The 17500-nt window shown below is 44.6% G+C and overlaps 1 protein-coding gene across 2 annotated transcripts in view; it reads right to left on the bottom strand.

Moving 5' to 3' along the window:
• The window catches only part of nnt (nicotinamide nucleotide transhydrogenase), a 143905-nt gene that overhangs the window by 103520 nt on the left and 22885 nt on the right, over positions 1 to 17500 (bottom strand). For both annotated transcript variants that reach the window (XM_083657694.1, XM_083657693.1), the window contains exons 11-14: positions 17347 to 17500; positions 8334 to 8444; positions 6253 to 6398; positions 5502 to 5697 (exon numbers count right to left, since the gene is read on the bottom strand). The exon at positions 17347 to 17500 is cut by the window's right edge and continues 8 nt beyond it. In XM_083657694.1, the coding sequence (XP_083513820.1) occupies positions 5502 to 5697; positions 6253 to 6398; positions 8334 to 8444; positions 17347 to 17500 (607 nt within the window). The remainder of the gene's footprint in view (positions 1 to 5501; positions 5698 to 6252; positions 6399 to 8333; positions 8445 to 17346) is intronic.

Here is a 17500-nt window from a genome sequence, read left to right as displayed (position 1 = left end):
AGGAGGGTCTATTCACTGTTCTTGCTGACCTTAATTTCTTTGTTTATTTGTTTATTTGGGGATTCAATTAGTCCGCCTGGGCCTTGTTACCTGACCCATAAGACGAAAAGAGTTGGGAGTTCGTCTTGGAAGGGCGGGCTAATCTTTTTATATTTTGTTTGTTTGTTTGTTTGTTTCTGCGCATTCTCCCAGTTAAACAGGGCCCTTGTATTGCCATTAGACTGAGAACCTAGGAGTGCCTCACCTGTTTGCTCATACTTGCATGTGATTTGGAGTGTCCACAAAATCAAGTGTGAAACGTTGTAGTGCTGTGTATTCCAGAGTGTGGATCGTACCACTGTGTGAGACGTTGTAGTGCTGTGTATTCCAGAGTGTGGATCGTACCACTGTGTGAGACGTTGCAGTGCTGTGTATTCCAGAGTGTGGATCTTATCACGTGTGTCGTGTGTTCCAGTGTGTATTACTTCACTGGTAGCTTAAACTTTCTCAGTCCTAATGGAATATAGAAGAGTACATAACGACTCAGGAGAACTGTGCTCTTAGATCTGTTTGTTGTCTTGTCCCTAAGTGTGAAATAAACCCTGGCATTGCATTTTGATAATTAACACTTGTTGGATCATTTATTTGGATTGGGCTCCCATCCACCATACCTGGCCTGCAGTAAGCATTCAGTGCAGAGGCATAGCGGGTGTAACATATAGCTCCATGCAGACGAGTCACTCTGGCCCTGGTCCCAGCATGGGGGAGGGGATTAAAAAAACACCAGCCCTGTGGGCTTGATTTATTTGGTAATTTATCTAATGAAAAAATAAGATTGGTTGAAAAAGACTTGCAATTCACAGAAAACAGTGAGAGTGATGTGTTTTCCAACGAATCAGATTGAGGAGGAGGGGAGCTCTCCCTTAGCCCGTGAAACCAGGTGAAACCCTAATTGGTTGTTGTTTGATTGATAGATTGCTTGACATTGATTGACATTCTGTATTGTCCAATGCTGAATACGTCTGAAAATCGGCAACGTTGTTCCACTGGCTGGTCTGTGGTCACGCTGAATCAAGGAGGTGAAATCCACTGCTTGACCTGACAGGAAGGATTTACTGAGACAGTAGCAGCATATCATATTTCCCTCTTATTTTTATTTACTTTTTTATAAATCAGTAAGTGTTCACAAGCCAGACAGTCGTTGATATTGGATTACCACCAAAACGAGTTTCGAGTTGCGGGGAGACGAGCTGCGCGATACGGGCTTTTTGCAATGTCAGAAAACTGGAATATTTGCAACGTCTCGACTGCAGCGTTTCCCCTACAGACAGCACGGATATTCAAGTAAGTCAATTGATTTCAAGTTATCCGAACCTTCTATTAAATTCGGCGTGGAAATGGTTCACCGAGCAGCGCTATTTTTGTCGTATTGAAGTTTCATCCTGTAATTTCTTATACTAAAACCCGCGAACTTTAGATTCACACATTTTTTAGCCTGTAAATCGATAGCTGACAGCGGGCTCAATTTTAAAGCTTGAGTGGTGATCTTTATATCATATGAAAGTAGAAGAAATAAGGAATCGATTGGGATGAAGCACGTCAACCTAGGATGTCGGGAAGGGGGGGTAAATAACGCTCCAAAGTTGATAACTAAATGAGTAGTGCAGCACTGTTCACAGGAAGACACACTCTCGTTCCAGATGCAATTAAGTGTAATTTAACGCTATTTGACAACAGTTTCGGCCATAGACTTTGTCAAGTATCATACAAACAGTGCAAGACAGCCATTATAAAGACAGGTTAGCTGATTGAATGGACAACACCTGTCTTGTGAAAGCACACCTGAGTGTGAGACATCATAGGATGAATCAAAACATTGATGTCACAGGTAGGCTGTATACCATAATATATCATGAATCTATGTGAATAAATAGATTTATATAAATAGTAATCACAGCCTAATGCATAGAGATAAATCCTGAAACCTTCTCGCAACAGTTCTAGCCTAAGCCAGTGGTTTTCAAAGTGGGGTCCCCAGCAAAAAGGGGGGATAATCTATTTTCACTATAATTCCATGCCATCCATAAGTAACACAATCTAAGATAGTGTAGAAGTGAGTAACTAGGCTAATTATAACCATAACAGCACAAATAATTGACAAAAATCTCGAAATAAATATACAGTATTTACTCTGAGAAATGAAATAATGAGAAAAGGAACAATTATTGATGGTTAAAACTGAATAATGACATCACAACAGTCTAATCCTAATGCTAATTTAAAATGAGATTTGGGCGTTTTGGGCAAAAACTGCTTGTGGGTGAGAGTATCAGCAGCAGAGCACACGTCATATTTTCCCTGGGACCGCCTCAGGTGCCAGGTGCTGTTCCGTCCTGTAGTCCTCTCACTGGGTGCTAATGCAATGCTCCTCACTGGGTGGAAAGCTAAGAGGCTTGACAGCATGGGAAACATGGCAAATACACGCGCGCGCGCGCGCACACGCGAAAAAAAAAAGCCCAAATTTTTGGGGCGAAAAGGGGCGACGACCTTCGGTCGCCGCACTAGCTTCCTCCCCTGGTTCCAAGCTCACCAGCCACCACTGCTAAATAGCACACGACAGCAGGCTAAACGGCTAAACTGCTATGTCACAACCAAAACACAACAACATTAAAAAGCATTTAAATATCCAAGTCTTAGATGTTTACTAAGATCATTCTGTGATCTATTGAAACCCACAATAACATTTGAGGTAGCAGTAAACTTAATAACTCTGACTTAATAACCAAACCAATTCTGTAGAATGACCCAGACATGTATATGTTGTGCGAGCGCATGTGAACAGACCTGTGTGAGACTGCGTTTGTGGAGTCGTCAGGACTTCTCCCGGTGAAAGATCTTGAAAAGTGTGACCCCCTGTCACCGTTCAGTCATATAGTATGAAAACCACAACCACCTCAAGACTCCCGATGAGAAGACAGTCATCGGGAGAGACAGTAGTTGGGTTTCCATCCCCGTTTTTATGCGAAATTTCAAAAGGAAAATGCGAAACGTGCGGTGGAAACAGTTTAAGCGATATTCCGTTGTCTCTCCATTCAAAAACCACACAGTTTGCCTTGATCACTGCAAAACATGACATGCTGTGTTAGCCTCCACACGGTAAATCATGGTAAATACGCAGCACAATACCCGCCGTGGTAAACAGAAGAAGACTGGGATATTAACTTTAAGGCGACTCACTTCTAGAATTGAATGAAATTGTATTCACTTACTATCTGCTCCGTGGATTATAACGTTATGCTTGCCGAGTCGCACCTGGTAATCCAGAAATGGCGTTATGGTACCTTTGTCTACTTGTAGACAAAGGTCCTATAGACCCCTCGATCCTATCCCTTCCTCTCTCCTCCAAACCATCTCACCTAACATATCTCCCTTCCTCACTACCTTCATTAACTCCTCTCTGTCCTCTGGTCTTGTTCCGCCTGATCTAAAGGCTGCAAGAGTCAAGCCTCTGCTTAAGAAACCCTCCCTTGACCCTACTGCTATTCACAACTACAGACCTGTCTCTCTTCTCTCATTCCTTTCCAAAACCCTCGAACGAGCAGCGTCCGAACAACTTTCTCTCTATCTCTCCCAAAATGACCTCCTGGACCCTCTGCAGTCCGGTTTCAAGGCCTCTCACTCCACTGAGACAGCTCTTCTTGCTGTCACAGAGGCCCTTCACACTGCTAAGGCCTCATCCCTGTCTTCTGTTCTTGTCCTCCTTGACCTGTCTGCTGCCTTCGATACAGTCAACCACCAAATCCTTCTTTCCACTCTGTCTGACCTCGGCATTTCAGGTTCTGCACTATCCTGGTTTGCTTCCTACCTCTCGAACCGCTCATACCAGGTCTCATGGAGAGGGTCCCTCTCCAGATCCTGTCCTCTTACCACCGGTGTCCCCCAGGGCTCAGTCCTGGGCCCCTTACTTTTCCTTCTCTATATCAGATCTCTTGCCTATGTGATCTCTTCTCATGGCTTTTCTTATCACTGCTATGCTGATGACACCCAGCTTTTCCTTTCCTTCCCCCCCTCCGACACTCAAATCGAGGCTCGCATCTCTGCATGCCTCAAAGACATTGGTGACTGGATGTCTGCCCACCACCTCAAGCTCAACCTTGGTAAGACAGAGCTACTCTTCCTCCCAGGGAAAGACTGCCCTCTCGCAGATCTCTCCATCTCCATTGACAACACCACTGTACTTCCCTCCCAAACAGCTAAGAACCTTGGGGTGATCCTTGACAACCAGCTGTCTTGCTCAGCCAACATAGCTGCGAGAGCACGCTCCTGTAGGTTCTCTCTCTACAACATCCGCAAAATCCGTCCCTTTCTCACAAGAGAAGCGACTCAACTCCTGGTCCAGTCTCTTGTCATCTCCCGCCTGGACTACTGCAACGTGCTCCTGGCCGGCCTACCTGCCACTGACATCCGACCGCTTCAGCTCATTCAGAACGCTGCAGCCCGTCTGGTATTCAACCAACCCAAATTCTCTCACGTCACTCCCCTCTTCCAGGACCTCCACTGGCTTCCCATCTCGGCCCGCATCAAATTCAAGACACTGGTACTGGCCTACAGGGCTGTACACCAGTCAGCTCCCCTGTACCTGCAATCTATGGTCAGGTTCCAAACCTCTCAGCGCTCCCTTCGCTCCTCCACCAGTGCTGGTCGCCTCGCCCCTCCTTCGCTACGGGAGCTCAAAAGTCGCTCATCCCGATCTCGACTCTTCTCGTCCCTGGCACCTCAATGGTGGAACGAGCTTCCACCTTCGGTCAGGACAGCTGAATCACTGGCGATCTTTCGGAAAAGACTAAAGACACACCTTTTCAGGCTCCATCTGGGCCCTTCTTGATCTAACTTCTTTCTCTCTCTTTCTAAAAAAAAAAAAAAAAAAAAAAAAACTAACCCAAACTTGTACCACTAACCTAAACTTGTACCACTGTTCCTTCAGAAGTTGTAGTTATCATAGACTGTGCTCCATAGTAGATTGCTCTATTGCTGACAAAAATGTGTTATTGTAAGTCGCTTTGGATAAAAGCGTCTGCCAAATGACGTAATGTAATGTAATGTAGATCATCAATAAACTTTAAATGAATAACGTTAGATGTGTTTAACAGAGCTGTATATCGGGTCTAGTAGCTGATCAGCAGCTCAGACAGCCTCAAACACCAGGTGATTGACAGCTCTATAATTCGCAAAATAGCAGCGGATGGAAACGTGCATTATTTCGCATTTTCCTTTGCCGACTTTCTGAAAATTGGATTAAAAGTTGCGATACATTTGGATGGAAACCCAGCTTGTGTAATGTGAGCAGCCATCAGACCATCAGGGTAGATTGTCCGAGCGGACGTCTCATCTACTACGACTCTCCTGCAGGCTTTCAGAGTTTGTCTCCAATGAACGCTGTCATGTTCACGGCTCTGGTGGATCTGACTTTACACATTTCCATCCATGACATCAATAAACGCCACCGACACACAAAGACTCACCAGCGGTGCCACCCACAGCCATGGCGGCGCTCATCTGTGCCAGGAGCTCGGGACTGGGTTTGAGGGCGCCCAGGGCGGCGACGACCCCCCCCGCGACACCCATCATACCCAGGGCATTACCCAGGCGGGCGGTCTTCTGGTTGGACAGGCCTGCCAGGGCCCCGACACAGCACAGACCTGAACCCAGGTACATCATCTGGAGGAGAGGGGGGGGGGGTATTACAGGTTAAAGACGCACAGACGCATAGAACAGAGGTTCTCAAATGTTTTTCAGTCAAGGACCCCTTACAAGATGTAAAATATACCGGGGACCCCCTCATTCTGATTTGTGATTTTGGGCTAAGCTTAATTGTTTCCACGGTAACATGCTTGACTTTTAAATTGATAGGTTTGTTAGATTAGACTGTAATCCATGAACCATTTTAGATTTAAAACATAAAATATTTTCGTGGAACTATGAAGCTTTTGCAAAAAAACATTTATTTTTATTTTTTTATTTTCCTGAAAACTTTTCGCAGACCCCCTGGCAAAGTGCCACGGACCCCTGGGGGTCCCCAGACCCCCATTTGAGAACCACTGATTTAGAAGACCGCCAGCCAGCTTTTACATACAGTAGTCATATGCTGTTTTTGCAGCAGTTCTGCGGAATCGAGAAAATATTTTTGAAACGAGATCACAAACCTTGACATATGGAGGACAGATACAGTAGATACATCCCCAGTGGACAGACACACAAACATTCTTCGCACACCTGTTCGATGTTGTATCCAGCCTGCAGGGCAACTCCGTAGCCTCCGACGAAGACACCCGTGGGCAGCATGTAGAGGTAGTTATACTCTGGAGGATCAGTGGGACGCCTGAACATGTCCAGCATCTTCTTAGTCACCAGGAAACCACCTGGGAGAGAGAGAGAGGCAGAGAGGCAGAGAGTTCGGGGCGTTAGGGGAGGAAGGAGCTACACATTGGGGGGTTGGGGGGCACCTGAAGCGACTGAAAAAGATCTATATTTAGAAAGCAGGTGTTTTAAGAGCAGCGGCTAACAGAATGTTGCCAAACCCAATAACCAATGTTAGGAATTTAATGAGTCTACTTTATGTCAGTATAAATATTTCAAGTAGGAAACCTCAAAAAGTATCAAACCGAGACCAGACAGTGTCTCACTGCTTTACAGGGGGAGATCGTATTACTGTGCGTTTCTCTTTCTTTCCCTCTGGCACGTGTCTCTCACACACACACACACACACACACACACATGCAAACACTCGCGCGCACACACACACGCACACGCACACGCACACACACACACACACACACACACACACACACACACACACACACGATCCAGAGGCTAGCACCTGTCTCTTTCCAGTTGTTCATGTCATTTCAGCGTCAGGCGTTCCTAGTTAAAAGACAGAAGTAATAACAATCTAACTATTCTGACTCCAGCCCAATCTGAGTCAATATATTCATATGGAGGAATGTACAGTTTGGGTATTTGAAAAAAGTAAAGCCAGAGCCCATAACCCCCCCCAGCAATATGAATGCTGGCCCTATGCTTAGGAAGCTTTCAAGAATAGAAGCACATGTACTGTAACCTAGGGCCTAGCCCTAGGCTGTCAAGCCTAGAGGCTTCCCGTTTCTTTCAAGCTATAGGAACTTTTTTTTTCTTTCTATTTTGCCGGTGGGAGAACCCGCAAAATCGGAGTCTCATACCGATGCGTCTAAACGACGGTGATTCAGCCCAAGGCATTCAGCAGCCTCAGGTGTTTTCCATGGCCTCTCTGCAGCTCCTGACCAGAGGGAATGAGAGGAGATGGGCCAGGAACCTGCTCCTCAAAACACACACCAAACTCTATGAGTTTCAGAGGCTGTTTTATTGCACCTAGACTTCACGGTTGTATTTTGTCCCTTTCCGTGGAATGTTTGTTTTTCTGCTCCCAAGGGTTTTACGGTCAGTGCGGTGCACCACTTGGAAATGTGCGTGTGGAACCAAAACCCACGGCGAACATCAAAAATCAAATGAAACAACTGCTCCTTAAAAAGAAAAACTAGGTATTTCTATAAATGCCGTGGTATTTTAGCATGCTTTTATTAAGGGGGAAAGTTAAGGGAGATCTAAGGAGCTAATAAGTGGTCGTAACAGTCGCCGCATTAACAACGCCACAGGGCCTATTTCCACCAGACTTGTGGCAGGATTCACAGCCTCGCCGTGACCCTTAACCCTGGTGGGTGTCCTGGATCTCACACACACGCACGCAGAAACCCGCCGGGCCTTTGGTGTGGCTTGAGCAAATTGACACCTTGGAATCAAGCGCCTCAGACATCCGACCATCTTGAATCAATCTCGATCCAATATGTATCTTCGCTCTTCAAACGTCTGCTAGTGAAGTCGCCTCATTAGTCGAGCGGTGCGCTGCTACGAGGACATTCCTAACGAGAAACGAGAACTCATTTGCGGCCTTGCCCCGGAGGTATAACGCCGTGTTTCCCAGGACCATTAGGGAGTGATGAGTATTAGAATGGCTACAGGAACACTTTGTCATTAGAACGGAAATTATTCAAGGTAATAGCAGGAATGGATGTGTGTGGTCTCTACGGCTACAGCCACTGCCCTGAGCAGAGGTGGGCAGATGCGGCAGCTCCAAGACACGGTAAAAAGCATGTTATTGTATAATCGATATAAACACCTCAAACTTCGGCTTAGGTTGAGATTTCATTGGCTAAAAGTTGCTATAACTGGCAAGGAACACTACGAGGCGTCTACGTGTGTGTGTGTGATTGCTATAACTGGCAAGCAACACTACGAGGCGTCTACGTGTGTGTGTGACTCACCAGCGATGTTGACCGAGGAGATGAAGGCAGCGAGCATAGCCAGGGTTTGAGCAGTGGACGTCGGGGTGTAGCCGCCTCCCATCAGGGACAGACCACCCACAGCCGTCAGACCTGCAAAACACAGAGATTTTAGTGTTGATGAACCTGATGAGCCTTCAAAATACACGAGATGGGACATCAAAAACCTACAGAAAATGTCACCAACCAAACGGTTTTCTCAAAAGGATTTACAGGACCGCCGTCATTGTACCTTTTCTACACCGTGCCTCTGTATGTGAGCATCAACATCAAGATTCCTATGTAACTTTCCCACATGCTCATATTTGTCTTTAATTCAGCTTGTGTTCTGAGTACTTCTCTTAAGCTACCATTTTATTGATTTCTAGGCCTTGCGTTGAATATGTCAATTGTTTCTTTTACACTTGATTGAGCTGTATTGTTTTTATGATGTATGTCCGTATGAGACCAGGGACCATGTTGGAAATAAGTGTTTTACACTTCCACATGTTTCATCCCTTGGATTGTGTTTTTATAATCCACAATAAATCAAATCAAATAGGTTTGTTTTAATAATCACAAGTGCAGCCATTTGTATGTCTTGATATTCATCAAGGAGAGACGTCAGCCAGCTGTGCTGTTTGATTTGTGCTCTGCAACATCTCATTACCGATGGAGAGAGAAATAAAGGGGGAGATAGTGAGAAAGAGTGTCTCTCTTACACACACGCACATGCATTGTGTGTGTGTGTGTGTGTGTGTGTGTGTGTTTACAAAAAGATGTCCTGGTGGTGCTTTAGGAAATCTTGACAACATCAGTCCTGTAATGACTTGCAGGCAGTAAGATGCAATACTGTGCTCCCTGCACGCCTCCATTCACACAGCTTACAGTTTAGGTCTAGCAGCTGTGTGTGTGTGTGTGTGTGTGCGCGTGTGTGTGTGCGCACTTCCAAGTCAATAGCCTCAGATATTATTTCCAATGTACAGTATGACCTACTCTCACTTTCTATCAGCTTTCCTCTTTGTGTGCTAACCCCCAAGAAAGTCAGCTCTGTCTGCATCTCAGCTCCTAACAAAACACATATCACATCTCCATTTGAAATAAACACCAGTCATCTGAAATGACAACATGTCTACAGGAACCACAGGAATCTCTATCGGCCATTCACATTTTCATATTGAGAGGAAACAATGCTGTAAATTATGGCCTTTTCCAAATGTTTTGGAAATGCAGAAAGACAGTGTTCAGTGTTTACATGTGCTTTTCCAGCATGTACAACATTTGATGATCATATTACCGTATACAGATCATAGCGACATCTGTAAATATACACATTATCGACCAGAACAGGAAAGCTAATAATGGTTTATGCTATTGGCCAAAATGTTCATATCGGTACACTCACTCTAACGTAGTTGTGTTAGTAGCTCAGAAGTGCCTGACTGCACCTCAGGCTGCACGATATGGACAGATGGCAAAAGTGCACACATTTTTTATTTTTTTTATTTTACAATTTTCAGAACAAAAACAGGCTCAGACAAAACAGAACAAAACAAAAACAAAAATATACATATATCAACATTCCAATGTTACAGTGTTGTGCTATCAGCCTCATCAAGTGCTTATTGTGCTTGTAAGAGATGTGCGTGGGATCCCGTGCGAGGGCTCCATGAAAAGTCAGCTGGGCAAGTTACTTGTCGCTTTTTCAACCTCGTCTAAGTAGGCCAGAAATGGGTCCCAGATAGCCGAGAATTTCACAAGAGAATTGGTCCTCAGGAACCGGAGTCTCTCCATATGTATAACCCAAACCACGTCCATCAGCCACAGCTGAAAAGAAGGTGGAGAGGAGGACTTCCACTCCTTCAGAATAAGTCTCTTGGCGACAGTCGTCCCCTGTGTCAGTGACTGCTGCACAGCCGTACTGAGGAGCAGAGAGGATTCCGAGCAGAACAGTGCACACATTCTTTACTTGACCCATTGATACCTGATGCAGCATTTGCGTGTATATCCCTCATTTGTGTGTGTATCCCTTTAAGACCGCGAACCATGTAAAGGGATACACACACAAATGCTGCATCAGGTATCAATGGGTTAAGTAGAAGTAGTTACTTGTGTATAAAAAAAGACTTGTAAAAGTATAAGTACTGATTCAACTTGTTTACTCAAGTAAAAGTAAAAAATTACAGGCTCCGAAATGTAATCAAGTATAAAAGTAAAAAAGTATTTCTACCGGCTGTTTGTGTGCAAACTTAACCTTACGTCATATTAAGATAAACTGAATTCCCACACACTCAATTCTGATGTGGGGACTCTGGAGACCAAGTACACACCAAGCACACACGGACACACAGCTCACCAATTATAGTAGGATTGGCTACAGGTGGTGTATGCTGATGGTATTTAATCTCTGGTCCTGGATTTGTTTGAAACACAGTCACTGAAGATCTAAATCTAGGAAATGAAAATAAATTAACTGACAGTCCTTCAAGTCAGTTTTGGTGGAGCACAAAGTCCTTCATCACTTGTGTTAGTGGTAGGGAGTGAACTTGGTTCAGGCGATGTGTGCCCAGTGCTTGGCGGATCCGGATCTGACACTCGTAGGCCAGACTGCGAGCACATCCTCCAGAGAGACCCTGAGTACCTCGGGATCCGCCCTCTCCCTCCAGCTGTGCCTGCTCCTGGGTCACCAGGGCCGGGTCGGCGCCGTGGTCCAGGAGCAGCTGGACGAAGGCCGCGCTGCACCTGTGCCCACAGCACCTCCTCATCCAGCAGGCGAGAAGCCACATCACGGCTCAGAATGCAAGCGGACTGGAGCAGCAGGCGGAAGCAGTCAATCACTATCAACATCACTATGACAGTTAATCCTCAGCAAATACACTGGGAGTGAAGTCTACAATGCGCTGTGCGGACTCTACTCTTTTAACCTGCTATTGATCGTCTGTTGTCCTGCAGCTGCAACAGCGAGTGGATGTGCGTGAGCTACTTTTTCTTGTCACTATTGCAGTGACCTCTGACCTGGAGCGCTAGCCAAACAGCCAATCAGCTGTGGCCTTGTTTATTTCAAAACTCTTTTGTTTAGTTGACTAAAATCAGCAAGGCTTCATTTCCAGCTGGCTTATTTTACAAGGTGACTTTTGTTTTTAATATTGGCAACGGCCCCAAATCGATCAGCATATTGATGTTTTGAGCTGTGGAGTCGTGCATCAGACAAATCCATCTCCACACTTTAGATTTAGAGAAAGTTGTTCGTCATCCAACTGGGTAAACAGGATGAAACAAACCAAGCAGCCCTGATCAATGGCCTTGTAAGATACAGCACTGTGGCCAAGTGGATCAGGATCTGCATGTTTGGTTGACATATGTCTCTGATTTTGAAATCTGGTCCGCAAGCGGACAGCGGTGGAGGCGGTGGATGCTTGTACCTCAGAGTTGCTGAAAATGGCGCTTGTATAGTTACCTTGGACATGGAGTCTGTTTGTGAGACATTTAAAGTGAATTTTACCAATAAAATATGAAATAATGATTTTTAGTGTCTATATTTTATGTACCGGTACGTATGAACCCGAAAACATGATGCCTCCGGCCACAGCTATCGCCGGTGGAGGCATAGAAATACTATACACAGGGTCTATTTCACTGTTTGGGCATGAAAGGCATGCCTGGGCCACCCACCATTTACAGATTTGTCAGACAGAAAGCCGATAGGTATGAGTGGACCCAGGGCTAGGCATGGGTCGATTTCCGGTTTTACCGGTTCGGTTCGGTGTACGAGCCCAAACCGGTTTGATCACGTGCGAACCGGACCAAAAGAAAAAGAAAAAAAAAGTGCCAATCCATTCTGATTGCACTATTTTTCGTATTAGCCTCTTCTCAAGTTGCACTAGAAGGCAAAATTATTATTTTGTTTATTATGTTGATGTTTGAAGAAAGGTTTAGCTGAATAAGTTATGAGAAACAATTTCCCCCCGGGAATCATTAAAGTCTTTCTGATTCTGATTCTGATAAAAACAGTGGTGTTGTTACAGTTAAATGGTTCTGCTTATTTGTATTCAGTGTTAGTGCTGGTTGGCAGCATAGCAGCTTAGAGGTGCATTATTGCCACAAACTGCAGTCGCATTACAGACATTTATGGGCTACACTTTTTTTTTTTTTTTTTTTTTTTTAGTAAAATTCGATATACCGGTTTGATACGTTTTTTTGGGAATATCGAAGCGGTTTCAAAATTTTCAAACCGACCCATGCCTACCCAGGGCTAGAAAGATAGAAACACCCACACACACACACACACACACACAGGGTGGCATAATCCCACTTGCGCATGTAGGTGTGTGTCTGTCAAATGCCACCTACCACGCTACAGGTAACATTGAATCAGTGCTCTCAAGTAGATGAAAGCCTTTCTGTGAGACACCAGAGACAAAGACGTGCTCCAATGAGACACCAGAGACAAAGACGTGCTCCAATGAAACACCAGAGACAAAGACGTGCTCCAATGAGACACTGCGTATAAAGCCAGTGGCTTAAGATGACCCACCACTCCACTCCCAGTCACTACTATAATGTCCCTATAGTGAATATAAATGTCCTTCACTCAACCCCAAATTCCAATATGATTCCCTAACGTCTGTGTGTGTGTGCGCGCGCGCGTGAGTGTGCACGTGAGTGTGCGCATGTGTCTTTACGACGCCTGGCTGAACAACTATAGAATTCCATTGGTTTCAATGTTTCCGCAACCGCAGTCAGTGACAGGAATAAAAAAGGTGCTGGTAATAGGGACACGCCAAATATGCAGGGGAAAATACCTGGACAGGGAGGAGGGAGGGAGAGAGAGGGAGAGAGAGAGAAAGAGAGAGAGGGAGAGGAGGGGATGGGGGCAGAGAAATATGGGAGCAGATAGGGTAGGAAGGAGGGAGAACCTCCAAATGACCCCTGAAACGGTTTAAAATCACATCAACTTCTGTTATTGGGGGTCTCATAAATACTGTTGATGCATCTTCTACGATGATCCTGTGAAACTTATACTATAAATGATTCCTATTTTGTAATAATTAACATCTCTAATCTACCCCTAATCCCGATGTAAATGTGTTTAAAACTGACAATAAAATACACTTCATGCTGGACTCAATTTGACAAACCTGACAGAGGTGCAGATACTGTAGTGCAGGGGTTCCCAAACTTTTCTGTCCAAGTATCACTACGTACCAAATAGGGGTGGGGGAAAAAATCGATACACCACAGTATCGCGATATTTTGCCTGACGTTATTGTATCGATATTGCAAAAAAAAAAAAAAAAAATTTGCAGGCCATGCCAGGCCACCGGGCTACTATAAACTTTAGTTCCAAGGCCAGCAGTAAACAAACGGTAGCATATTTTCATTTTGTTTTAACAGTAACAGTTTTGTCATAACAGTAATTTACAAATTCCCTAGTTACTGAATGGGCTGCACAAGATGTTTTGTGTAAGTGAAGTGAAGTTGCAAAAACTACATAAGTACAGTAGTCCGCACACACATCCAGTTAAGGTGGACTGTAAGTAGACTGTAACAAACAGTTCAGTTTGTCAGGTGCATGCAACTATGACATGACTTTATGAAAGTTGTTGGTCTGTCTACTTGACAATGTTGCTGCAATAAAATGGTCAGATGTACAGACTGAAAAATTGTTCTTATATAAACCAGATGTTGACAAAGTTTTCCTTTGGGGACATCATTTGCAGTTGAAAAAGTAAGAAATCGCAATATATCGAAATATCGCAATATTCAATATATCGCAATATCGCAATATCGAAAATATCGCAGTATCGCAATACTATCGTATCGTGACTCAAGTATCGTTTCAGTATCGTATCGTGGGCATCTGGTGATTCCCACCCCTAGTACCAAACCGAATTTCCCAGGGACCACCTCCGCTGCGTATACCCCCCACCAACCTACCCACAATTCTGACTTTAATCTGAGAATTCTGACTTTAATCTAAAAATCTAAAAATACTTTTTTCTCAACATTCTGACAGTAACTTCGAATTCTGACTTTAATCTCAGAATTCTGACTTATTCTCCGAATCCTGATTTAAAGTTATAATCTAAAAGATTTTCATAAAATAAAATAAAAAGAGTCACTCACAATGTTGATTGAGGCCATGTCCATTTGGATGAAGCCTTTGCAGTAGATTATGACTTTACACTGTTTGGATCTCACCTGCAATTACCACCCACCGCCATAGGTGTCACCCAAGAGATTATCACTTTAAAGCCCCAATCAGTAAGATTTTTGACATTTTTTACTGTAATATATCATTTTTTTAGTCACAGGACATGGTAGATTGACTTGTAACAGGGAGACCCTCGTCTTTATTTATCCCACACCGCCCTCCATTGGCCAGCACTGGGACTAAGCAGTTTGTCTGCCACGTCCCGTAGCAAGAAAAAGAGAAAAGAAAAGCATGCGCGCATGCGCTGTACAGCGGAAGCGCTGTGTTCATGAAAACAAGGAAGTAACTCGATTCGGATTTGCTACGAAAATGATGTTTCACGGAACTATGGATTATTATTTCATCACGTGGTGAGTACCCGATGTCACAACATGTACATAGAGCTTTCGGGTGCTGTGTTTTGTTGACTTTGAACGGCGATATCGTTATCGATACTAATGCACGCAGAGGGCGCAGTTGGAAAACTTACTGAATGGGGCTTTAAACTAAAAAAAGAAAAATCGCAAGTGATCCTAATCACCTTCGGTAATATTAAATTGTGTGTGGTGTAAAAAAAATAAAAATAAAAAAAAAATTCAGGCGACCCTATTTGAATTCGCGACCCCACTTAGGGGTCGCGACCCTAGGTTCGGGAACCACTGGTTTAGAGACTGAGAACGGAGTCTACAGAGAGTCTACTGAGGGGAGACGAGGTGGTGTTAAGTGAATATCGGGAAGAGGTGTGACTAATAAAGCTTTGTGAAACAGGAAGTGCAAAGTGTCCATGTTGAATGGTGACACCGCCGGGCGGGCGGGCACCACAGCAGACCTCTGATGTCTGGCTGCTGGGCGCATTAGTAAACAAGCTAAGGGGCTTCCCAGGTCCCCCTCGATGCCAAAGATCACCGACGCTGTGTTACTTCCTACCCGCCGTGTGCTTTTAAGACTGATCAAAGACATGGGAACACACACACGCATGCCACACACACACACACACACACACACACACACACACACACACACACACACACACACACACACACACACCACACACATGCCACACACACACACACTTACTTCTGTAACCTCTGAACCCCCGAGTGTTAAGCGGCAGGTAACAATAAAGGATGCAACCATTGAAGTTTTAAGATGTTACAGACGACTGCATTTGAACCCCTAAACATTTTACGCGTGTGTGTGGTTTTTCAAGAAGCAAGCTTGGGATGCTCATAAATAACCCGATTCCTGTCCGAAAAATCACTATAACTGAATTGAATGTGGTGTGTGTGTGTGTGTTTGCTTGTCGTCCACATACATTTATATTGCACACCAGAGAAACCACTTCACATCCAGGAACTGGTATTTAAAATCTCTGCACTTAATTGGAGGGGGGGTGAAATTGAGCAAAGCATAGTTTGGTGTTAAGAACATTCTCCTCTATATAAGATGATCAGACATACTGCAGATATAATCTGCGATGCATCACATAAAAGGTGAGCGTTTGATTGTTAAAGCTACAATATGCAACTTTTTTTAACCATTAAATTAATACATTCACTGCCAGCCGTTTTTTTTTTACTGTAGGTAGCTTCTGCCAGAGGGTTTTTTTGAGGATTCTGGCTCATCTTTCAAGACCCGAGGATTCTTTTCTGCTAAGATTTTGTGAACACAAAATATCTCAAAAGAACTAATAGAATGTGTGCTTTCTCTGTCTAAAAGAGTTAGTTTGTAGAGTTAGTAGTTATGTAGGCATTAGCACTTGAATACAGCATGGTTTCAGCGTCTGAAAATTTAAGCTGAGATAAATAGGTTTTTGTGAAATTCGATAGAACAGTCACTTTAACCATTCATTTTTGGCATCAGTAAGACGTCAGACATCTAAACAATAGTTTTGAACAGTAATTTCCTCCATAACAGCAGGAAACATCCCTCTCCTTCAAACGGAGGGAGGCTCCGTGTGTGTTCTTCTTGGCTGCAGCGGGCGTGTCACAAGCTCGTTTCTGCTGCTGCTGTAACCTCGCGTCACCAGGCTCACTGCTTTGCTGCTGCTCCTGTCTGCTGGCGGCCGCTGGGCAAGTCTGGATGGGCTCGCTCGTTTCTTGGGGTTTCTGTTTGAGAGCTTTGATGAAGCTTTTGCGATTCTGGTCTTATTTATGCTGCGTGTTTCAAAGTGTGTTCCACCCGTAATCTATTATGCAAATTTGCAAAACCCCACCGCCAGCTCCCTGCGCGAAAGCGAAAGCGTTTTCGCCAATCCATTTTCATGAGAATGGCTTCCTCACACTGCTTTTTGCTTGCCTTCCTCTAGTCTGGAGAGCACTGTCGCCACTTAGTGGGTCGGTGGAATGGGTTGTACACGTTCGGTGGCTCCAATATTTTTATAGGAGACGTGGGGGGCATTGATCCACGTCCCACCGTCAATTTTTTTTTTTTTTTTTTTTTGACGACTCAACTCGTCATTGGCAGTCAACCGTTGGATTTTTTTTGACGACTCAACTCGCCATTGGCAGTGAACGTGTTAACAATAAGTGAAAACAGAAATATTATCCCATATCAGTCTGCGTCTGTCTGTGACCCGGCCATGAGTACACTCTGTTTGCTTTTCAATAAATGTTCTGGATTTTTGAGGATATACCATTTCCCCCCAAAATGCGGTGAGCTACGTTGAGGCTATAGAGGTGAAACTTCATCGAAAATCAGAGCAACAATGGCAGAAAGCATTAAGAAATGAAATCTCCATTCTGCTCTCCGGGTTTTTGACGTGAGTAAAAGGTGAACTTACTCACCCCACAAGTAACACGCATACGCACGCGCACAACTCACCTGAGATGGCGTTGGTGACAGACATGAGAGGAGAGTGCAAGGCGGGAGTGACTCCCCACACCGTGTGGTATCCAACCAGGCCGGCCAGGCCGAAGGTGGTGACCATCTGAGTGAAGGCCGCGTTAGGAGCTGCCAGACCCAGACCCAGCAGGGT

Source organism: Poromitra crassiceps, assembly GCF_964638095.1.
Source record: "Poromitra crassiceps genome assembly, chromosome: 21".
NCBI lineage: Eukaryota > Metazoa > Chordata > Actinopteri > Beryciformes > Melamphaidae > Poromitra > Poromitra crassiceps.
Note: the sequence above shows the minus strand (reverse complement) of the source record. Positions and strands in the feature narration are given on the sequence as shown.